General features: G+C 36.0%; 1 protein-coding gene across 1 annotated transcript in view; it reads left to right on the top strand.

Annotated features, from left to right (window-relative positions):
• LOC137241411 (uncharacterized) overlaps positions 1 to 25,480 on the top strand; it is a 44,008-nt gene that overhangs the window by 9,896 nt on the left and 8,632 nt on the right. Inside the window, exons 2-3 of the mRNA XM_067768969.1 lie at positions 16,476 to 17,147; positions 17,583 to 17,793. Of these exons, the coding sequence (XP_067625070.1) occupies positions 16,476 to 17,147; positions 17,583 to 17,793 (883 nt within the window). The remainder of the gene's footprint in view (positions 1 to 16,475; positions 17,148 to 17,582; positions 17,794 to 25,480) is intronic.

The raw sequence follows: 25,480 nt of genomic DNA on the forward strand, positions 1-25,480 counted from the left end.
ATTGTTAACGGCTTTTAAGCTTCTTTTGTGTCTAATGCGATTGTATTATTTTTGACTATAGCAGCAGATACTGTATTTATTTGCTTTTTTCTTTTTGTTGTGTTCATTATATTGTAACGAATTTAAGAAAATTCCGCTTATTTGAAACCTTCTGCTAACGTTCGAATCGCTAAACTGTTAAAAATCACTCCAATATTCTGTATTGTAAAATGGCCTTTATTAGACTACTTTGGGAGTAGTACAACTATACTTCGCAATTATTCTTCACTTCGCAATTGATAGCGTGTTTAAATCAAATTGATTAGTTATTACTCCGTTTTATCGTTCATCCATTTCTCCTAAGGTCTAGTGATTTCGCGAAAATGTGTTCGAGAACAATTGTTCCTGCTGTTTGGTTAACAGCTATATACATGTATATCTGTAGTCCATGCCTCTCGCATAGCCTTATGCGTGTGTATGTGTGAGTAACTAGTTCGGTGATTATTTATTTAGTATCAGCTTAGTGATGCTAATATTCGTCACAATATTATTTGAGAACCTTCAGTAATTAGTATTTCCAGAATCTAATGTTTTTGTCGCGGTTCTGTACAGTTTTTGTTAGTCGTAGTGTTTTTGAATTAGTGTATACATATGTATATGTATGTATGTTTAGTAGAAAAAAACATATGTTTTCTCATTTTTATTAATAAAATTGAATAAGATAAAATTTCAATGTAGTTTTTTGATGTAAATTGACTTATATTTTAAGGTTTTATACATATAAAACACCGTTCAGGAATTAGGATTCTTTAGAAATTAGAATCACCCTAAATTGGTTTTAATTTCGCTGAAAAATCGAAAAATCCAACACCCTAATGTAAACAACATAACGTTGGCTTAATTCACAAATACCCTAACGAACTTATTTAAAATTTTACAGAAGAAGAAAGCAGTCCAGTGTTTTAAAAATAATTTTAAGCAACTTAAAATTTTGTTACATTTTAAACAAAAGTAAATAATTGTCTAGTACTAATTACTACTAGCTACCACTGTACACAAGTGCTAAATACGAAAGTTCAGCCAATTCAAAACACTTCTTTATTTTAAAAAATATTCTCACCGTATTAAAGCATATGAAGTATAATCTGAAAGGCTAGATTTTAAATTGTAACACAATATGTATAACGGGATGTTGAGAAACATCTTTCAGGCTCCATTCTATTCTATTTCTTTTGAAATTAGATCATTGAGTTTTGTAAAGTCTAAAGAAGACTGTACTTTACCCGAAAAAGGGGATTTAATTTGATTAAAATTTAGGACTTGCAAAAATGAAAAAACAGGGCAATATTCATTAGTTAAAGTTTTTTAAATTTGCAATATGAGATACCGAGAAAATCCCGAAATCTAGGGATTTTGATAAATATATTTCCGGGATTTCGGGATGGTTAAATGGTTCGGGAATCTCGGGATTCGGGATCGGGATTACCGCGACTCGGTGCCTTAATATGCACCTGAAATACATTTTTTTGTTGCTCATACGCCTCGGCCTAGGAATGCGATGCATATTGAGACTGTCAAAACAAGTTTTCTAGAATCTTTCAAAAAAGAGCGGACAATATTAGAAATTTGAGCCAAACTTTTAAACCAATCGACGCTTTAAGCAATTTTTCAAATGATGTATATTAGAACGATTTTCCGTCATCCCTTGTCAAGGGATAGTTCCAATATACATCATTTATCCACCCTGTCGGAAAATCAACAAAACAAAACAAGTAAATTTTTCAAACTTACTTTTACCATAATTCAAAACTTCATAATTATTATTAGCTTAATACTCAGCTTAATACACATCAAAAACAACAACACCAAAAAAGCGTGCTCGCCCATTTCCTCCTCCAACCGGCACTTCCTACAACTTCCATCACTGATCAAGCCTAATTTAAAGGCATGTGATACCCGTCATGAGTCTACAGTCCTCTCTTTTTAATAATAGGAGTAACTTTGTTAGTCTAAGGTTGTAAGACCTACACGTGATCTTCGACACTTTGCAGTCCTGCGCTTGGGGCCACGCCTTTCTCGCTTGGTCGATCATGTGCAACTCTCGCCTTCTTTTCATCTCGCACAGTCTAATTGGGACGTCTATGGAGCAAGTTTCGAGGGATGCGCCCTTTTTAGATAGCTCATCCTTTTTATATTCATCTAATCCCAAATGACCTGGGACCCAATATAGATGCATCCTTCTCCCTATCCCGATTCTTTTCCAGGGATTGCCTACACTGTAGCACATTTTAAGATGCTGTGCTATGCGAGATTATTGCTTTAGTTGCTGCTTCTTTCAGTGTTTCTGCTTTGGTTACGGCTACTACTTCCGCTGAAAAACGCTACAGTAATCTGGCAGTTGGTAGGATCTGTTTCAATTGCGGCTCAGGTAGTCTGTTCGTCCTGTAATTGAGGAAGCTATGCTACAATGGCTGTATGGTTTGCGCTCAAGCTGCACCGAGGCACTGAGCCTACGTTCTTCGCCGCCAGATCTATAGGTGGAACGTACAGATTGGCATACGTTGCAGCCTTGGGATTGTTTTCAGGGCTCTCGTAATGCTTAGCATTGATAGCCTGCATACCCCCTCTAATTCTTTGAAGAAGGTTCTTTTTTGTCTGGCTGTCTATTAAACAAGGGCTCCAAAGTATTGGATAGGCTTTACCATCGCGGTATAATCTAAATTTGCAAACAAATTCGGTTTGGTCATACCTGTGTGTATTACAAACAAAAAAGGAAAATCAGATTTAGGCTCAAACTTTTAACTGTGTATTTTCTAGTTTCTTGACGGTGATCGCCAAAGTTTGTTAAGTGGCGGTATTGAAAACTTTTTTGCTGAGGAGTTTTCTCTCACGGGTGGTCTAGAAACCCTCGCACGGTATTTTCGTCCGTTGGAGTAGGCAACAACTTTTTAAAAAAATTTCATGCAGCTTATTATTATTATATACATAAGTAAGTAGTTAAGCACTTTTTTGATTCTAAGCGCCATTCGGTTTTGGTAAGTGCTTTTGGACCTATAAAATATTGTTACGTTAAAGTTGGGACACAATCATCATAAATGTTTTTGGAAATCTCTGAATTTTTTCTCTATATAATCGCAAAGTCATTTCAAATCAGTTTTTACCCAACCAAGTTATGGGCCTATGAGTGCGCCAAAGTACGGAAATCTGACTTTTACCCGTAACTCAAGATTTTCGAAGTTTTTATCCCGATTCGTGCTCTACTCGCCTAGGTCTATGAGAAAAATGGCGTCCATTCGCAGTTATTTATACCTAATTTTGTCTTTTTTGTAGCATTCTTTTATTTAGCCGCAATTGGAAAAAACTAATTAATGCAAAAGTCAAGATAATAATGTGACAATAACTGTTAACGATAGCAAATATAACAAAAACAAAAGCTAAAAACAACATGGAACCATAAAATGCCATATGTTATCAAATTGGCCAAATGTTTTGTCATTCTCATAATTTCATATTCATATCGGCATGACTTTTTTTTATCGTACACAAAATAATATGATTACACAAACACAACACACACACACAAATGCATATCCCTAAGGATTAAGAGAATCTAAGGTGAAAATATGTACAAACACTTACATATATAATATTGGATGTGCCATATGTAGGTACATATTCTGTAGCAGAACTGAAAAAGTATCAAAGGAGTATGAAAACTAGAAATACGATGAGGTGGAAGACGAAAGCTTTCTATGAAAGTTTAGAAAGCACATACGAGCGCTGCCCTCGCTATGATATAACAGTCGTGCTTGACGACTTCAATGCCAGGGTGGGCAAAGAGTGTGTTTTTGGACTGAGGCTGATCGATTTCGCCGGTGCTCGAAACATGGTCGCGTATAAAAATATACTTCAAGCTACATGGATGTTACCGATCGAAATACACGCGATCAAATCAACCACATTGTGATAGATGGACGGCATGGCATGCCTCCAGTCTTTAGATGTGCGCATAATGCAAGGACCTAATATTGTTTCGGCTCACTATCTCGTTGCAGCCAAAATACGCGCCATCCTATCCGCGAATAAAACAAGGAACAAAAACACAATGAAGCCTAGCCATCGAAAGGCTATCATCGCAACAGACGGCTAATGATTTCGTAACTCGAAATCACACCACATCTCTAAAGCACTTCGTACTGCCGCTGAGGAAAATATTAGTTACCGGCGACCCCAAGGCCGTGGGCGCTAATTGCCTGCGAAGCTATACAAATACGGCGGCGAGGAGTTGGTAAGGCGCATGCATCAGCTTCTTTGCAAAGTATTGTCGGACGAGTGCATACCCGACGATTGGTATCTAAATGTTCTTTGTTGCCCTGTCGTATCAATTGGGAGATAATATGTATGTAATCCATATTATAATTTTATTCGCATTATGATTATGAACAATTATAAAACAAGAAAATAATGAACAAACCAATAGCTAACGCCAATGACACGCAATGGAAAAATGTTTAAAATGAAGAAACAGGTATTTTTCATAGGAAAATAACTACAGAAATAACTGCGTATATACCAGTGAAGTGCATGTCTTATATGACGTTCATACTTGCGTACTTGCGGAATTTCGTCTGCAATCTTATTTTTGCACAAACTATCCAAAACCTAAATAGTTCAGCCGGGTAAAACATGCCTAAAAATAAAATACCTAGAATCAAAAAAATGGAACGAAGCTATGAACATATTTCGACCGTAACATATTTGTGTCACCGCAGTTATCTATAATAAGTAAAGTCACAAATTCCAAACATTGCTGAATGTATCAAAGAAAATAAAAGATTTTGGTTACGTTTTATTGGATAGAAATTATACAACTTGTAAATTGCAAAACATACGACATATGACACTTTTTACTTTTCTTTATCTTTCATTTGTACCCTTGAAATTTACCACCACTGGGAGAAATGATCAGGTTCTTAAATGTAAATTTACTACAACTAAAATCAAACGCCAAGGAATAGGAATAAGCACTAAATTGGGAAAGTGTCCTCCTAAGTGGACCATTCATTGCATAAACCGTTCTAACAACACCCATGTAAAACAAGTCGTTACAACGACGGATACGAGTGGGAACATTAAAACGAATTTTCATGATGAGGTCAGAACAGTCAATTGAGCCCGAAACAATATCAAAGACAATGGACATTGACAATAGAGTTCGCCTGGAGTCTAGTGTAATAAGATTTATCAGTAAACAGCGAGAGTGATATGATGGTACAGGGTCTACGTTAATTTTATTGGCTTGGTGCGCATTTACTGGTTTTACTGCTGTTTATACAGAAAAAATGAAGTTTTTGGAAGCTGCACGAAAAAAACTCAGGGGGCCTACTCTGTATTGCGATGCGAAAGAAAAATTACGCGAAATCGCAAAATCGGTACTCTGTATCATTCGCATGCATATTTTGACTTTCGCATTCACATTTTGCCCATTCGCAATTTTTATCCCTTTTCGCATTGCCAGCACTCTGTATAGCGAAAGCGAATGTCAAACAGCATTCATTTTCGCATGTTTCTTGCTACAAGTAATAGGCATTCGCATTGTTCAAATATGTAAGTATTAATTGATGATTTCATAAATTGATATATTTATATTCATTGTACATTCTTTTAAAAATATATAGGACAACTCAAAAAACAAAACAAACACAAAAGCAACAATTTGAAATCCTAGTGGTCTTCATGGCAATACACCCAGATTTGGCCAAAGGGTTACTTAAAACACCCAACGCGAAAACAACTTCAACGTTGTAGGAACCTTTATTATTTCAGGATATCTTTTTATGCTATTTAGCACATACAAAAAGGCTTCCTTATTAAGCCGAAAATTTTGCACAAAACTAATGAATAAAACATAAAGCAATAGTATATGAATGAGTAATTTTGTAACGTTTAAATTACCTTTGATCGCTGAGACTCATAATGTTGGAGTTGTCTCTTATAATCCTCCTATCAATCCTTTCTTCATTTAAATCGTCCCATAATGCTACAGAATCCATTTTTTAATTTGTTCAACAAAAATTAATCGTTTGCCGAAATTGTAATCGCCTTGTTTCTTTTGTGTCAACTAAGCGATAAACGTCAAAACTACAAACAGCCTCGCTCACCTGATGCAAATCTTAGGTCTAGAGTTGCATTTTTGGTACGTAAGAGTACTTCAAGCTGAGTTGCATTTGATAGTTTAATAAAACTTTGTAGTATTTACAGATGAAATAGTTGCATATATTTCCGCGGAAATAAGAATACTAGAAGATTTCTAGCCTGCAACAATGCGGAAACATACGGAAAGCAAAATTTATTTAAATTAGATTCAAAATATAAAGCGCCGCACGTGTACCATGGAAAATTTTTACTTCTAAGGCTGTTTACACAAATGCATAAGGGCAAAATTATATAAACGCTTTGGTCGCTTCAAAGCAAAGATAACGTACGGCGTTTCATTGTTTTTCGTATGGCGTTGTTAAAGCGTAGGCACGCAACCAAAGCATTTTGTAAATTTTTCGATACTTCGCCCGACAGATGAATTAATGAATGCAACACAACCAAAGCGTCTGTGTAAATCCGCCTTAATTTTTGTAGCTGTGAAAGTCTCCTGCAAATAAAATGGTGCTGTAAGTGCAAACAAATCAAACTCCTATAAGACACTACTTTATCTTAATATATAAAAAAACACGTGTCACAACATTTTTGGCCGCGATGGACTCCTAAACTACTGAACCGATTTTGAATTTGTTTTGCACGCCGTGTGTAGTTTGATCTAACTTGAGAGATAGGATAGGTTATACCTCAATTTATAGTCGTAAATTATTTTATTGCAAATTTTTGTATTTGTTTATACGTAATAATAAAATGTTACGTATACGCAGCGGTACTCATATTTTCAGGTGGTGCGGATATACTTCCGAGTAATTGCTTGGTGTTTAATTAAAAGAACTGCCTATCAATAAAAAATATTATAACGAATGATATCAAGTATAGCACATCACCAGGCCCGGCGAGAGGGTGGGGGTTTCTGAGGGGGACCGCGATTTAGAGGTAGTACGACATTTTTTTTCATTCAGGAGAGTCTTTAGTTGTGTAGAGGGGGTAATTTTCATACCCCTGGGTTACTAGGGTCTCGAGATGTAGACCAAAATGTGGGCCAGTGAATGCCTAGACAGTGTTTATACAATATGGATATCAAATGAAAGCTGTTGATGAGTGCTTTACTACAGAGTAATATATTATCCAGAGACGGACTGGGGCTGGGATTAGGACTAGGACTGGGGCTGAGACTCGGAGTGGGACTGGGACTGGAATAAAATAATACCACCCTCTGGGACAGGCAATAAGGGATGCAGAAGAATGAGAAGAAAGTGAGAGAAGAGAAAAGAGAGAGGGAGATTGAGAAAGAGATAGAATGTGACGAAGATGGAGATAGATGAAGCGAAAAAGATGGAGGGAGGAGTGAATAAAAGGATTAGGAAAAAGTGAAGAGGGGGAGAGGGCAGAGTCAGACGGAAAAAGCTTATTAAAATGTATACAGATAGGCCAAATTTAGGGCAGGACAACGTCTGCCGGGTCTTCTAGTTTTCTATATTTTTTTCTTGTATTTTCTCTTATATTTTTTGTCGAGGGAGCCAATAAGGTCTCAGAACTGGTGTGTGTGAACTATATTTAAAAAAAAAACTAACGAAATACAAGAAAAATACAACGTAGTTCATTAAAAACAAACAAGACAGTTTGTATTTCGATAGGGTTTTTTGATATTAGGTCGTTTTTTCTTTATTTTTTCTGACAAATGAAAATTTTGTTTTTAGTTTCAAAATTTTGTGCATAAAAACACAACTAAATTCAAAGTTTAAATTGTGTGTGCAAATGAGTTTTCAATAAGTGTACATTTTTCAGTTTCTCATAGTTAAGAAATTGACCTTAAGATTCTTGTGTTACACAAATATAGTGAACTTGGGTACAGAAATTCAAATTAAAAAGTTTTTCACAATAATTTGAAAAACTCTACGTTTTCTCTGCTTTTTACACTTAAAGTGTAACTCTCCGTAATAAATTAAACTTTTAATGAAAATCAATAAATCTGAACTGAACACTTTTCGCCAAAAATATAAAATTAAAATGCTGTGGAACAGGAGCAACACTTTTGTGACTATATAAATCCTGTTTCAATCTTTTACGCCTCTTCGCAGAACACTAATTGACCGTTTTCAACCGAAACAACAATGGTAACCCAGATTTTCCCGTTATGCTCACTTAAGCGAGTGCCTGTCAGAAAGAAGTCAACACACTTGTACTTGTACACTATGCTACAGAGTTCCAATTACATTTCGCATCGCAATTTATTTTCGCATCGCACTGCCTTTCGCATCGCAATACAGAGTAGGCCCCCAGAGTCCGAGGTTAGTCGGTAGTCTACATTTGTAGACACCATATAAAGTGTATGGGACATGCTCGAATTGAAAGCATTTAATTAACTTTAATAGTAAATAAAGTATTGCAAAGATTCAAAATATGGATCATGCCATGGAATTATCTCATGCGCTAAATAAATTTGAGATATGGAAAATCCAAGAATTTTTACTCTCTAAGACTTTGTTTGACTCAGATTCAAGGACCATGAAAAAACCTACTTTTTAGGTGTCGTATTTTGATAAAAATTTCTACAGGACTTCATTAGTTAATATCTGCATGAAAATTATAAGGCGTATTAGTAATGCCTATTTATTTCTAGCAAAGGTTTCTGCGTACTTGTCACGGGTGGGCCATCCTTTATAATTGAATAATTCCTTGACAACTCCAAAGAAGTCGAAATAGAATTGCTGGATATATTTCTATAGCAAGTATGAAATAAAAGACCGACACGCAAAACGTAGGATAACAACTTTCAATTTTTTTTTTTTGTCACGGGTGGGACACAGCTTATACTGTTCGGTGCATCCTATAATCAAAATATAGGGCTTGTATAAATTCGTATTTAAATAAGCTTAATTAAATAAGGATGAGTTGCGACATTTATTTATCTTATTATTCAATGGAATAGCAAATCATAAATTGTTTGACAGCTTCTTCAAAACAAGCTATTTCATCATAATTGAAATAGTTAAATCAGCATTTTAGTACGCCTTAAAGATTAAATTTATTACAATTTATTAGATTGGTTGATGGATTTTACAACATTTTATGGACACTGTCTCTATCAGAAAAATTATTTCCGCACCAAAATTAGGTTTGCCTGTAGTGTGGTAAGGATTCCAACAAAAGAAAAAAAAAGACAAAAGTACACACGTAGAGTTAATCGGCCGTTGTTGAGGAGCAACTCCTGCCTGTAAAAATATTTGTAAAATGTCCGATGTTAAAAGCCTAACGCATATTAAGTGGTATTTTTAAGCTAATTAGAAGCAGGTTTAGCACGTTGCACGATTTAAAATAAAATCCACATTTTATTAAGCTCCCATTTCATAGGAATATTAAAGAAAAGGAATGTATAAAATAAAGGATATTCTCAAGAGCTCACAGTTAAGCGTGTGTTTGTAAGTATGTGCGTTTTCCAGTAACTATGCAACATAAGTCAATGCAAAATGTCCCCAATCACTCCAGATACAAGCATACATACATACCTAATACAAAATGCGTAGAAAAATCTGTTATTAATTTACTTAGATATACCAGCGTTAAGAAGACTTTACGCTTGCTGCATCGAATGTTCTAATTAAGTTACTGAGATTGAAAACCCTCTAATATTAAAGTATAAATTTGTGTGACTGGTGTGTGTATTATTGGGGGGGGTTACTTATTTATGCAAGAGTGGCCGTCTCTTCAACAAATAGGCTTAAACAGCTAATATAATCTGATAAGTTTATCATTGCTCGCAAGTAGTTTGAGAGTAGCGCAACAAGTTCAACGCAAACAAACAAACCATACATACATGTATATATACATACATACTAACATACATATACAAACGGTAATTGGCATAAGGATGCTCGTAACCACATTCGTTTCATGGCCGAGCCAGAGTTAAATATAACGAGGACAATCTGTTTCTTTGTATGTTCCTGTGGACGAAAGCCATCAAATCATTAGCAATGGCGTTAATTGTATTACCGTTAAAGTCAATTAGTTGGACTTTATTTCTTAATAACCAGCAACGGGATAGACCACCCATGGAAGAAGAAAACCGACTTTCTTTTGATGGATTATGTTTTGCTTTTACTCTTATTTATAAATAATTAGCAACCTCGTGCACGTACATAAATATGTACAAAATTTATTAGAAATATACATACATACATTCCACAATGTGGGGCAAATTTCAATTTCAATTTATTAAATATTTAAGATACATTAGCGCATTAAGACTTAGTTTTTTATTGCACAATACAAGCAGCATACATATATATGATATGTATAGTATAATATAGTAAGGTATATTATGGTTTAGATTAGTATGGTATATCAGGGCCCGTATTACGTGTTGCGATCAGTGACTGAAAACCATTTTCACTCAAGCAATAACTATGCAACTGTCAAATTTGTTTTAAAAATTATAATAAAGAATGGATCTAACGAGTACTATTTGTTGCTAGTTCAAATAAGTCATTAATCCGATCCACCTTTTAAGAGCGATTGTGATTTAAAAAATGAGTTTCGATCACGGATCGTAACACGTAATATGGGCCCAGGTTTTAAAATAAGGTAAAAAACAAGATTTAAAAGCATTTCACATTCAAATAAACAAAAAATATTACAAATATATATTAATAAATAATACTTAACTTAGACGTTTAGACTTAACGTTGAACTTAGAAAACCTCTGAAGAAAATTTACAACCACCGTCTTATGCTGTTTTATCGGTACAATATTTAAATACGATGTACTTAAAATTTTTATTGCATAGCGAATTCCTTAAGGACAATGGAATGAAGTTTCAGAATCTAACACCGTTTACAAATAAAAGCCTAGAACTGCTCAAGTAATTGAACGTTGGCAGTTTTTTAATTCGAGGTACGAGTGCTTTTGGAAACCCTAAGCTTTTCATATAGAAATTCCGGTTTTTGTGGACAAGCAATTTAAACATATAAATACAATTACGAGCATTAATGACGGTTATTAGGTCACATCCAAGAATGGAGTTTCTCAACGTAGATAAGTGGTCAAATTTCTTTAAGCCGTGCACATACCTAGGGGCATGGTCAGGGATGCACCTTAACGTTAAGCTAATCGTTTATCAAAAAATTTCCACCGTTTCCGTTGAAACACTTCGAAATATTATCGATAAAGAAATTATCAAGATAAATTGTATCTCGTTTTTATCCGAAACGAAAAGCTTTCGTTAACGTTAAAAACGTTAACAAAAACGTGATACTTTATGTTTGAATTGTGCTGGCAATGCTATAGCCATGGTGAAGCCGTAAGGTGGTAACAACGAGCGCACATACACACACAAACTCCATATAATTTGTTTGTGTAATTCGTTGGTGGTAATGTCAAAAACACTCTGAGAAATGTTCGTACTGTCAAAATTCATGAGAAAAGTTGCAATCAGCTTGGCTATTGCTTTCACCTTTAATGACTCCGCCATCAATCAGCTTTGCCAGCATAGTTTGAAATTAATAATGAACATAAACGATTTGATTCCGTTTTGATATGGCAGAAAACGAAACGAAATCATTTCGTTAATTTGACGTTTGTAACGTTAATAAACGAAACGAAATGACTTTGTTTCGTTTATTAACGTTAATTATCGTAACGAAATGATATCGGTTCGTTGGTTAAGCATGCCTGGGCATGGTTGAATGCAACATTGAGTTTGTGGGGAGAACGTAAATCCAGTTTACTGTATACTACCTCAAAGTAAGTAATAAGAGGAACAATCAAGTTCAAAACAAGCTTCTTTTTCGTGTCTGAGGGCAAAAAGAACGAGGACGTTCATAAGCACCGCAAAGTAAAGTAAAATTTACCCACAACTTCAATGACGTGGTCCTCACAGGACAGCCTAGAATTGATAATGAAACCCAGATTTCTCAGTTTCTCGACCACCTGCAGCTTTTCAAAACCAATATTAAGGTGAGGGATATCAGAGAGGTGACATGTAGGTAGCACAAAATATTTTTTTTTGGATTTAGAGACAGCACAAATTATACAGTTAAAAGAAAAACGGGTCCGCAAATGAAATAAAGAGTTGTACAACTTTTTCATTAGTCAAAGAGAAGTACGTAAAGTTATAGACAAAAACCAACAAAACATTAAATAAGTTATAAAATTGAAAATTGCTTGAAATAAATGTTTTCATACATTTAAAGCGATACGGGCGATCCTCGGTTAACTCATATAAGTAGACAACATTTGGCTAATTCGTTGTAGTTCTATAAATAGAACAAAAACAACAACAAATACCAAGTTTCTCTGAAAACCGCCCTACAAACAGGCATAACTTCAACACATAACTACATACGAATTATGTGATGTGTGGAAGATAACCCTTCCCGGTGGGTTGGACCACATTTCTGCCATGAAAAGGGACACAGTGAAAATTCATCTGCCTTGCAGCAGCCGTTCGGATTCGGCATAAAACAAGTAGGTCCCGTCACGTCTATTTAAAGGGAAAATTAAAAGGAGTACGAGATAAACTGGAAGAGAAGCTCGGCCTTAATCCCCGCGGGTGTAATCCGCTATAAGTATTTAATTTTTTTGAAAATGTTAAGGACTTCGATGCATTGCGACTTTTATTAGGTTATTTGTGCTTAGTACGTATGTAGTACATACAAATGTCTCTTATAGTTAAAGAAGCAGTACAAACCAATTAAAAAAAAAAAAAACTTATTGGTTCACCTAATGACGAGGATGAGAAAACAGCATTTAAAAGGAAAAGTTCTCACTTTTCGATTTTCTGAGTTATCGGAATGGGTTTGTGAAGTATTGCCCAAAAGAAAATCAGACATGCAACCTCGTCACAGTGCAAATGTGCACCTAGTATTATCATATGTACCTCCGTGGATTGAGAGTTGAACTGGAAATCGCGGTGCGTCTTCTTTGCAGTCTAGACTAAATCGGCACCGCACTGTATTGCAATGGTTATTTTTGACAGCTTTCAAATCAAATTACATTGCCTTTCTTATCGCATTCCCGTGGGGAACCCTATACCCTTTATAAAATCGGTGCTGCGAGAGTGGGGCTTAAGTAAAAAAATTTTTTTTTAAAACAACTTCAATAAAGTTTTATTGAAAAACCCTATGTAATTTAAAGCAATAACAGCTTAGGTCGACATAAGCTTACGTAACCCTTAACAGTTATGTACTTACTATGTATGTCAGTTTTAATGTATCGATATGTAAACCACTTCTTACGTAGTAGTTGTTTTTGTTTTCGCTACAAATAGAACAGAGTAAATATTTTGTATTAATTACCTGCACATTAGCCGGAATGCCGCTCACGCGTGGAATCAATCACTGAGTTTCCGTTAATTGGCAAATGCAAGAAGCGCCTTATCCCGAGAAGGAAGATTTTATTTATTTATTTATGAAAAGGATTTGTTGCGATGCCCTAATTAGTATTGGTATCGTAGGAAGCATAATAGCATAGTTACAAATATAATTTACTAGTAAATATTTGCTCAAACACTTCACGTTTTTCATTAAAAAAAAAGCTATAATTAAGTTAATTTCAATTATATCGCTAGAATACACCAACATTTCAGCGTGACAACGTGACTGCAGCAATACGCTTGAACTTCAATCAAGACCATCATTATTTATCTAGATTAGTGATGTTCCTACGAACTCTTTTACAAAATTTACCTGTGATAAAAGCCCAGCATCCAATTCATAGCAAACAACTTGAAAACCTTCAAGTAATAACAGTCATGAGAATCATATTGCTTTTTGAAAGCCATCTGCTATATTGGCAAAAGTTACTTTAAATTTTTTAAATTCAAAACAAAAAAAAATCAAATCCCTGCAAAATGTAGTAATGTTTATGTTGCTGTAATTTAACATTTAACATCAACTATGATGTGGCCAAACATTGGTAGTCGAATGCCTTAACAGGAAATCAATTTCCTTACGTTTTAAATATTATTTTCCTGTGAGCTTTATTGTTTTTATGTATGTGCGTAAGCTTTTACTTATTGCGCATTTGCATCCATATTGTTTTTTTTTATTATTAAACGGTTTTATTTAGATTGACTTGACTGGTTGGTTAGCTGGTTGGATGGCTGGCACGAATTTTGTAATTGAAATTTAAGTAACTTCCCGATAAGCTACAAGCTTGAAACTTGGTATATAGTTCAGAACCCGATGACAATGCAATAATAAGAAAAAAATCGCCGCTAGGGGGCGCAACGATCGAGATATTCACAAAAATCGTATTTGTGGTTCAATTTGGCTCATTTTTGGAACACATAATACATAAAAGATTAGAAAGGGACCTATGGAAAAAAATGCCGCTAGGTTGCGCAAGAATCGAGATATTCACAAAAATCGTATTTGTGGTCCGATGTGGTCCATATTTGGAACACATAATACATACATGAATAGAAAGCGACCTATGATGTCCGATTTGGCTCATATTTGGAACAAATATTACATACAGTCCGTTAGACGTGACATCAAAATATTTTGGAGTTGGAGGAGGAACAAGCATACGTGGCGCAGAGTCGAGTAAAGTCTTTCAAAGGATTATGTATTGAGGACTTAGATTGTAACAAATTGTCAGGAAAGAGTCCTTGTACTAATGAGTCACTAAATGAACTAAATAGAATGAGAAATAATAGGCAATTAAATGAAGACTTAAAACTTGAAAATAAAATAATTAAAAAAAAAGTATTAAGTTAAACGGTTTTAATGAAAACAATACTTACATGAAGTAACAATAATACTAAAAGCTAGAAAATAATTAGTTAGGTCCTAGGTACTAGTCATCATACTCTTCATCAATCTAGGGCGTTGATCAGACAATTAAATAAAAGCTTTTAGTATTATTATTACTTCATGTACGTATTGGTTTCAATAAAACCGTTTAACTTAATACTTTTTTTAAATTATTTTATCCACCTTCTTCCTTTGCGCCTTCTTCTTATGCACTCACTACCCGTCCTAATGTACATACATATGTACATAAGTGTAGTGCAATAAGGCCCAGGGAAATAACGCCCGCGGGCGCTATTTCTTAAAAAAATCAGAAATAGAGCCCGCAGGCGATTTTTTTCATCTTCAATTTCACTTCATTTACAATTATTTGGTTTTATTCTAAATAAATAAATTTTATTATATTTTGTTTTACATTATTTATTTAATATTTTTAGGAAGTAACGCCCACGGTCCCTGCTCACATTGGAATGAAATGGGAACCAAAAATGAATTACAATAATAAAAAATAAAATGAAAAATATTAAGATAAGCATTTTTTTTTTAATAAATCCATTTTTATAAAAAATCTAAATAAAATAAAATAAAAACATTTTAAGTATATAATTTTTATTGTAAAATAACTAAATTTATTTAAAAAAAATGGCGCAAGCCAAAATTAAAAAAAAAAAAATCGCGCATTTTTTTTATTCTTAATTTTCTGTTTGTTTGTTTTTTTTTTTTTGTGAAATATACGCACGGAGTCGAACGAAAAAGGTTCGTTTTTCCTTTTTCATCCGTTAGCACTATTAACAACGTCTGTGTTGATGGAAAGTAAACAAATAAATTATAAACTTATACAATACCTACTTATTTACGTGTATAGTTATGTCAAAATATTTTGTTAAATTGTTAAAAGTTATGTAATTACCGTAGTAAATTTAACGACCAATTACTTATAAATTATTATAACAATTGATCAATACTAATAAATACTCGTCGAGAAGCCCCCGGATAACATGTATGCCAAATTTCAGAGGTCAAACCTCTTTCGTTTACGAATAAAATGAAATGGACCATGAATGTGCAGCCAACCCATCTGTTTTACTTATTTTGTTTTTTGTTTTACTTTAAATTTATTTGTTTGATATTGTTTTATTTCAATTCATTTAATTTTATTTTATTTTATTTCACTTTTGTTATATTTTAACACGTCTTATTTTGTATTATTTTAATCTATTTCTTGTTTCCATTTTATTCCAATGTGAGCATGGAAATATTTATGTATGCTATAAATGCTTGCAGGGACAGTGAGCGTTGCCTAAAAAAGGCAATAACGACCGCTGACTTTATCTTCCTTTAGAAAAAGAAATAAAGCCCACGGGCACTATTTTCTTTTGTCAGCGGGCACTATTTCCCTTTTGAAAAGGAATTAAAGTCCGTGGGCGTTGTGTCCAAAAAACAAGGAAACAACGCCTTCGCCAAATTTGATTCCTGTAGGTGATGTGACTTAGTATAAGTTGATCTGATTTTAGTTTTTAGGAGTAGATAGCAGACAAACAAGCTTTACACTAATAAACACATTTTTTGTTTATTTCACTAATTAGTCAAACGTTCATCCAACAATGCGAATGAAATGATGCCCAAAGATACCCCCACTGATGGAGAATCATCATCAGCAAATAAGAAATCGAGTCCTGAAGTTCTTCCACCAGCATTCAATGTGCCTGTAGGCCCTCAGGAGTACACTAGCAATACAAATTATGGAAATGGTAATAAAATTAATGGCAAGACCAATTCGAACTCGTTCACAGATTCGCAATTATCTGGTATGCCTTCCAATGAAGATATTATCAATTCGGCCATTGCGGCTGGCCTAACCGCAGCAGCTGTTGAAGCAGCTGCTACAGTAAGTCAACGTGATCTAGAGCAACAGGAAGAACAATTGAAGCAACAGGCGCTTCTTTATGGTGATGACGAAACACCAACTCTGTTACATAAACGTGGTATTTCGAATCAGCAATATCTCTATGGTGGAATGGGGTTAGGAGGAGCTTATGGTTATGGTAATGCCAATGGTAATGGTTATGGTAGTGGAAGTGCTAGTAATAGTGGTAACAACATTTACACTACTGGAGAATATTACAATAATCCGTATTTAAATAATGCATTGACTGCTGGCTCGGCAGTTGTACCAAATGGTGTTTGGGCTGACGAAATGGATCCATCGGTTGTTTATACCGATGTACAAGATGATGACTACTTGAACGTGCCAAGAGGTAAGTTAGAAGTAAAAGTGACTGTAAATACTTTCAACTATCTATGTAAGCAAAACGTACCTTAGATTTGTATTTTAATATTGCTTTTATTTGTAAGAATTTAAAATTGTGAATCAACTTTCCAATTGGTACGTCGCATGTAACTCTGTTTTGGAAAAAGTCCTTAAATGCAACATGTTCTTTTTATGAAGACAATCTAAAGAGCAGACGCATCTCCTAATTGTTATTAAGTATTATTTAACTTTGTATCACTTTAAAGCTTCTTCTCAACATTTACCACTCACTTTTCCGTTTGTCAATCTTCTTGTAGTATAATTTAAATAAATTATGAATAAAATGATTATATATTAATTTGTCTCCCATTTCTAAACACTAATATGCCTCAATTATTATGCAATATTCAACACAATTGCCAACGAACCAACAACAACTCAGCATCTTCATATCGCAATAAGGCCTACGATAATTTGCAAAGCACTCTCAATGCCGAGGCGTATCCAGAATCAATGGCATTGCCTTTGTCACAACAACCTCAGTACATGAGCCGTTATTATGGCGCCATTAATGGTAATAAGCGCTCGAACAGATTTGATATCAACAGTGGTGGTGCGATGGCCAACAACAACAACCGATACGCCGATATGCGGTAAGTAAAGTCATGACATGTTATATATGCACACACATATACATATATATACTGGGGGTATGTATGATAGATACTTTATGTATAGATGTATAAATCTCAGGTAAATACTGATTTAAGAAAATCATGTGAAGAGGCTACAGAAAACATATTTCAAGTTATTGTAATCCTGCGCTTCCACGAATACCATCCAGCTGTGTTGTAGAACAGCGCGATTTTCCGCAATTTCCATATCGCAACAACAGTTGTCTAGTAAATTCTGGCACAATGCTAACAAAAGCTGAGAGTTGAAAAAAAATAACGAAATTATATATTGAGTTAACTAATCCAAAGTGGTTATCATAAGCTGGATTAGAGCAGCAACTAGCAGTTACCATAGGGTCGGCACATAGTAAATATTGTACCTGTGAGCAACGGAAAATTTGGTTTTTATATATAAGGTAGTCCATGGTTTAGTCTGGAGAAGTGAGAGTTTGATCTATTACAGTGTCCAAATCCCAGCTGAACATAAGCGCAATATAAAGCTTTATAGTTTCAGAGTTTCTACAACTCAATTGTAAACCTCACCTACACGAAGGGAATCCTTTTACAAATATAAATTTATCACATACACATATTTAGCAGACGAGGCTCTGGCGACCCCAAGTTTCTCATGGACCTAGGGGGTGGGGGGTGGTAAGGCCTAGAAGCTTTAACGTGATCATATTAATCGTTTCCGAGATGGACGGGCTAGTTCCTTAATGGTGCTTGTTAGCGGAACGCACCGGATCTATATCCGGCTCAGGACCATCATCATCTATAACACTCCCCAAAACATTCGGGGAGTGTCTTTATCGTTAATACAACAAAAACGCATTCGTTTTTTACTAATTAACAAACTAATCCCATTATATGTATGTAAATCGATGACTATGATGAATTCAATATCAGCTGCGAAACGTGGAATTATAAGAAATTTCTTTATTTCACAAAATTTGCTGATATCTCTAAAAAGAGAAGACTCAAGTTGGGCGTAATAAAAGTTCATTGAATTGTGGCGTCACATGCTTATACATAAATAAGGTCTCGTCAGTCCCATAAGATGGGTCTTATAAAATTTGTATTATAAACGAACAGGACGGAGTCATTTTAAAAAATGAGTCGTGTTACTTTATTAATCGTCAAACAAATTATGGCAACGCTCTGGGCATTTGACAAACCATTTTAATCTAAGCTTCTTTTTCATAAAATAACTACTCCTCGACAATAGAAAAAAATGAGTGTATTCCAAGTACGCGTGTGGGTCGATATACAAATGAAAAAAATTTTATTTAAAAAAGTCGTCGAAGTGGTTAATGGCATCGCCTACCGGATTCATATCCGGCAAAACACTGACCGCATTCGCAAAAATCCCTATACTTTTTGGAAGTGTTTTTGTAGTTTTAAAAACAACAAGCCGTGGTGGAATTCGATTCTGACCGCAACCATATAGCTCTCGCCATGACACCGCCGGTTCTGTTATTATAACAGTCAACAAAATGAAAGAACTCAAACCGTATGAGAAACCGTTGCTCTAAACTCTGAACATAATGTAAATAAGATACGGAAAAGAAAAACACTTGAAGGGTTGCTGAGCCACTGCCGAGGTGCAACCCGTTAAATATGATTTTCTAAAATATTTTTCTGCTGGTTGCTCGCCACTTGCACTTGCCAGACCGGCATTCTACCTCATTCTACCACGCCTATCGCCTCCATCTCAATGGATACTGAATTCCCCCATACCACATGCCTTCTTTTTTAAAAAATTATTTTCATTAATTGAGGAAATCATTCCTAAAAGAGAGACATTGCCATTTATTTACATATTCTAGACAATTTATTTTAGGTGCTCTCTTTAGCAGCAAAGTATTTGAAAATGTTTTTTTAATTACCCTGCCAGAGCTAGTTTCAAGCAGGTTAAAACTAAATCGAATTAAACTTTGCCCTGTACATCCTATTTATAAATATTTATTTATTAGATTCACAGCCTGCTGTTATAAGTAAGTGGTGTTAGCGCAGAGTAATCTTATATAAGCAACTCATTTTGTAATAAAAAAAGATTTATAAGACGACAAAATATAGAGCGTTGGTTTTTGTTGTTCTTGTATTTCATTGACTAGCACAAGTGCTCTCCTACATACATATCTACTTAGTACATAGGAGTGAGACCCGGTCAAAATAAACACACACACTCAAACCGACACCCACTTACCCGCATTCCTAACGCACACCATTGGCTCTGACGCCAACGTGAAAATAGAATTAACTGTAAAACTTGCAGCAACACAATACAACAAGAAAAAAAGGAAAAAGAACTTGTCTACGCAATTGCCAGCACCATTTATCATTCTCCAGCTGGGGTTTTTGTTGTAAATATGTCCGTTTGCCGAAAACTGCCGATTGCACAACTTTGTACCCTCAATGAAAACGAGATTTTGCGTTTCATTCATCTTTCACATTTACCGTGGGAGTGTCTGTTTGTATAAAAAATAGGGTTTGGCTACTACATACATATAAGTGTATGTATATATGTATGTATGTATGTATGTGCGTTTTTATTAGTGGTGGGATTATTTTCGAATTATATTCGAATAAACGTTATTCGAATAAACTAATAAATTTATTCGTTTCAAATAATCCGAATAATATTTATTCGGATTTTTTATTCGTTTATTCGGATAGTACTATCAGGATAGTACTATCCGGATAGTGCGCACTATCCGGATACTTCGAATAGTAAAATAAAAGACATTGCGTTTATGTTACGCTCATCGCTTGTGCAGATGAGCATGCACATATATTTATACGTACATATATTTATGTGTGTATAGATGCATATATGCAAATATTTTTGTTTGTTTGGGGTTGCTTTGTTAATATTAATTTATTTAGTTACATATATTTACGTAACCAAAGTTGTGCTTGAGGCTTAAGCTAGAAATAGTTATCGGGGTCGTTTACAACTGTACTGATCACAGAACTTTGTTTATTAGTAAACAGGTGTGGAAATGGTAATAATGTAGGGATTTTTGTTTCCCATATACATACGTACATATATACATATGTATGTATGTAAGTTGTATGGAACATTTTTGTTTTGATATCTTTTGGTTTGTATAAACATCTAATTGGTCACCATTAAAAAAATAAGTTTACATGTCATTGTTAACATTTTTTGCGAAGTCTGATGGATCAAAACTTATTTAAATTAGATTCAAAGGAATCTGCAAGAATACAACATGTACATATGTTAGAATATGCTTATATGCACATTTGGGTATTTATATTACAGCATTTAACGCGTTAGTTATGAGTCCGTGTTGGAAGTTGAAATAAAAATATAAGCAGAAGCTTCTTTCAATCTTCGTTTATTTTCAGAACTGACTACATTTTTGTGTTTACTTCTATTTATACTAATTCTAAATATTGTTTGTTTATTGACAAGGTTGTTATTCGAAAGATGTTTACATGTTAAGTATAATGTTATCAAAATGCTTTGTTACTTATGAGACAAACAAGATTATGTTGTATGTCTTGAAGGGAAAAAGGTTATTGTTATTGTTATTGTTATTGCTTAGAGATATTTTAATTCGTAAACAATAATTATGTGTGTGTTTGGTATGTATATATGTATATATGTATATATGTATATATCTATCTACTTAGGGTCTAAAGGTGTTAACTCGTTCAAAGACAATCAAAATTTTAAGGAGCGGCAAAAACAGACAGAAAGCCGTTTTTGAAACTAGTCACTAATTCCACTAGAATTTTGTTACGTTTAAAATGGATTGCTTCAAACTTTATTTTAGGAAATTTTTTTCCAAAGTTTTCATTAAGTTAACATTGACCTTAAATAACTTTTGATCCATCAGACTTCGCAAACAATTTTTAAAATGACATGTAAACTTATTTTTTTAATGGTGACCAATTAGATGTTTATACAAACCAAAAGATATCAAAACAAAAATGTTCCATACAACTTACATACATACATATGTATATATGTACGTATGTATATGGGAAACAAATATCCCTACCATATTACCATTTCCACACCTGTTTACTAATAAACAAAGTTCTATGATCAGTACAGTTGTAAACGACCCCGATAACTATTTCTAGCTTAAACCTCAAGCACAACTTTGGTTACGTAAATATATGTAACTAAATAAATGAATATTAACAAAGCAACCCCAAACAAACAAAAATATTTGCATATATGCATCTACATATATTTTTTGTTTTACGAGGAGGAAGCATCGAAAGCCTCATAGTCAGTGTGGGACTTTAACCGCACTAAACCTCCTACCGTCTGAGTAACATTTACCCCCCGGTACTACCGTCAAGTATTCCGTCGGGAGGTAGGTTGAGCACTAAGCTCTACGTCTGTCGGGGTCACGTTGCTGTACTTAGATAGTGCCGCGGTATGGTTAACGCTGGGACTGACACGCCCTGCTTACTACCTGAATGTGCTTGCCGCATACCACTTCTACGAATATTTGCAAGCCTACCTTAAACACTGTGCATATAGTGCTTGTGGAATGCTTGTGCGTTCGACTACTTGTATTGTAGGGTTTTGTTTTTTACATATGTATATATGTGTAAATAAATTATATATGTATAAATAGATTTTTTTTTTTCCACAATACGGAACGGAGCTTTCCTCGTACTTCCACCGGTTGGAGAGGTCTTCTCTCCAATCCGAGTATAAACTCTGATTGCATGTGAGACGTTTACCCTCATACTCGTTGTTTCTACGGTTGGAGAGGCCTTGTCTCCAATCCGTAGGTTTGTCGTTGCGTGTATGTTGACTGCTTTTGGTCGCATGGTTGAAGAGGCCGTGTCTCCAATCCGTGCTTTATTCCTTCACCTGGGGAAGTATTCGAACGGTTGAAGATGCCTTGTCTCCAATCCGTCGCCTGGTTTGCTATTACATTTACCTACATATATTACGGTATTTTCTTATTTTATCATTCTCACGCCGCTAGTTGTACGGAGGCCTTGCATTCAATACGTGCTCAGCTCGATCCCCTCCACCCTAGCAATTTGTTATCCACCCACACAACTCGACTGTTCAATGTTCGCTGCTGTGCCGTAGCCTTTCAAGACTTCGTAGACACTTCATTATTTCCGCTATTACATCGCACGCCGCTGACCATTTTACCTTGCTTTGTAGCATGCATCCAACAATTGTTTCAGGAGTGTAATCCTCTCCAAATATTCTGCACAGTTTGCATCTCGAGCTATAGAACCTAGGACACTCGAAACATACATGGTAAACATCTTCTACTGTATCGCCGCCGCAGTGATCGCATATGTTGTTAGGCTCGTGATTGAATCGGTGCAAATATTCCTTAAAGCATCCGTGACCACTCAGAAACTGTGTGAGGTAGAAATCCACCTCGCCGTGCTTTCTAGATATCCATATATTAATATCTGGGATACATCGGTGTGTCCAACGACCATTTGTTGAGGCATTCCACCTGAGCTGCCAGTTCTGCACGCTTCGCTCTCGAGCTCCGTTACTTGAGCTTTGATCCCGATAAATCGTCGCTGCTTCTTTTGCTAATATGTCTATAGGACACATTCCTGCGATGATTAGTGCTGCGTCGTCAGAGACAGTTTTAAAGGCGCTACAGACGCGTAGTGCACACAGGCGGTAAGTCGACTTTACCCCGCGGAAGTATGATTTATACTCCGTGGCCTGATGCCAAACAGGAGCCCCGTAAAGTATTTGGCTTTTTACAACGCCAGCCAGAAGTTGACGCCGTCGTTGCTTTGGTCCTCTTGTATTTATCATTATCCTAGATAATGCTGCTACGGTTTTTGCTACCTTCCCATTGGCATACTCTAAGTGGGATTTGAATGACAACCTCCTGTCTATCACAACCCCCAAGTATTTTATTGCAGGCAGCGTGTCGATGTCATGGCGGCCGATTCTTATAGTGACCTGCTCCACCCTTTTCCTACTTGATATGAGTACAGCCTCTGTTTTTTGTTCCGCCAGCTGCAGTCCATTTTTCGTAAGCCACGATTGAACCATCGCTATGCTTGTATTAGATTTGGCGCATATTTCGCCTAGGTGCTTGGCGGTGATTACCAATGCGATATCGTCCGCGAAGCCGATAATTTTCACCCCATTGGGTACCTTGAGTCGAAATACTCCGTCGTACATAATATTCCAAAGCAGTGGACCGAGCACGGAGCCTTGAGGAACACCGCCTGTGACGTGAAGCTTTTCTACTCCAGCAGCCGTTTCATATTCCAGCACTCTACCTTCAAGGTAGCTGCGTATGATCCTACGCAGGTAAAGGGATATGCCTATCTGCTCCAGCGTGTCTAGAATTTTTGCCCAATTGGCAGTGTTGAAGGCATTTTTTACATCTAAAGTAACGATGAGGCAATATTCCTTAGAGCCTTCGAGCCATCGGGTGCCACTTATGGCTTCTTGGGCCACTTCCTTCGCCATGTTCACAGCTTGGATGGTGGATCTTCCTTTCCTAAACCCAAACTGTTTATCGGAAATACCACCCACATCTTCAATTTCTTTTTCGAGTCGATTATAGAGGACTCGCTCAAGAACCTTACCGGCGGAGTCGAGCAGGCAAATGGGCCTGTAGCTAGATGGTTCCGCCGTATTTTTACCAAACTTTGGCAGCAGGACCAGCTTTTGTCGTTTTCATATTGTAGGAAATGTCCCCTCAACCAAGCATGCATTAAATAGTTCCGCAAATGTTGACGTGTTATAAGTGAGAGCTAGTTTGAGTGCTCCGTTTGGTACCCCGTCTGGGCCAGGAGACTTGCGGTCTTGCAATCTATTCACCGCTTGAAGGACCTCGACGACGGTAACCTCGTCAAATGAGTATAGTACGGCGCCTGATGTGGGAGACACTAGCTCCCTTTGCGTGGGAAATAAAGTATCTACCACGTTTCTGAGAAAAGAGGGGCATGTTGGCATCGCCTCTCCTTTGTGTTTCAATTTCTTAAAAACCAATTTATAAGCTGTGCCCCAAGGGTCATTCTCGACGTCATCGCAAAGCTTGAGAAAGCATTCGCGCTTACTATCTTTTATTGCTCTCTTAAGTGCGAGTCGCGCTCTTTTGTAGGTAGCTCTGCACTCTAGAAATTCCGGTCTCCCTCTGGCTCGTTGATAGCGCCTCCTAGCCTGAATACACTCTCTCCTTAGGGAGTGTATGCGCTCGTTCCACCAAAATGTGGAACAATGTTGTTTGCGCTTGGTCTTTCTAGCCATTGACGCATCGCATGCTGCTCTAATATCCGCCATTAATTTATTCGCCATGTCGTTAGCACTTCCTCTATGTTCGACTGTTGTCAACATTAGCTTGAATATGTCGGGGTCGAAAGTATTGATATTCCAACCTCTGTTTTTTAGGGGTGGCTGTATAGTGGGTCGCCCTCCCGCCTCGAGGTTGATGTCCACCACAATCGCTGAGTGATCGCTTTGGGTATAGCAATCACTGATTTTCCACTCAGCCAACCTGTAGAGATTGGCGCTGACAAACGTTATGTCGATTACGGAGCCGAACCCATTTCTTAAGAAGGTGTTTTGCCCACCCACGTTAAGGAGCGCTACATCAAGGCATGCAAATGCTTCGAGGAGAGCCCTCCCTTTGGGAGATGTTCTCTGTGAGCCCCACTCTATAGCCCATGC

The sequence above is a fragment of the Eurosta solidaginis genome, chromosome 2, assembly GCF_040869045.1.
Source record: "Eurosta solidaginis isolate ZX-2024a chromosome 2, ASM4086904v1, whole genome shotgun sequence".
NCBI lineage: Eukaryota > Metazoa > Arthropoda > Insecta > Diptera > Tephritidae > Eurosta > Eurosta solidaginis.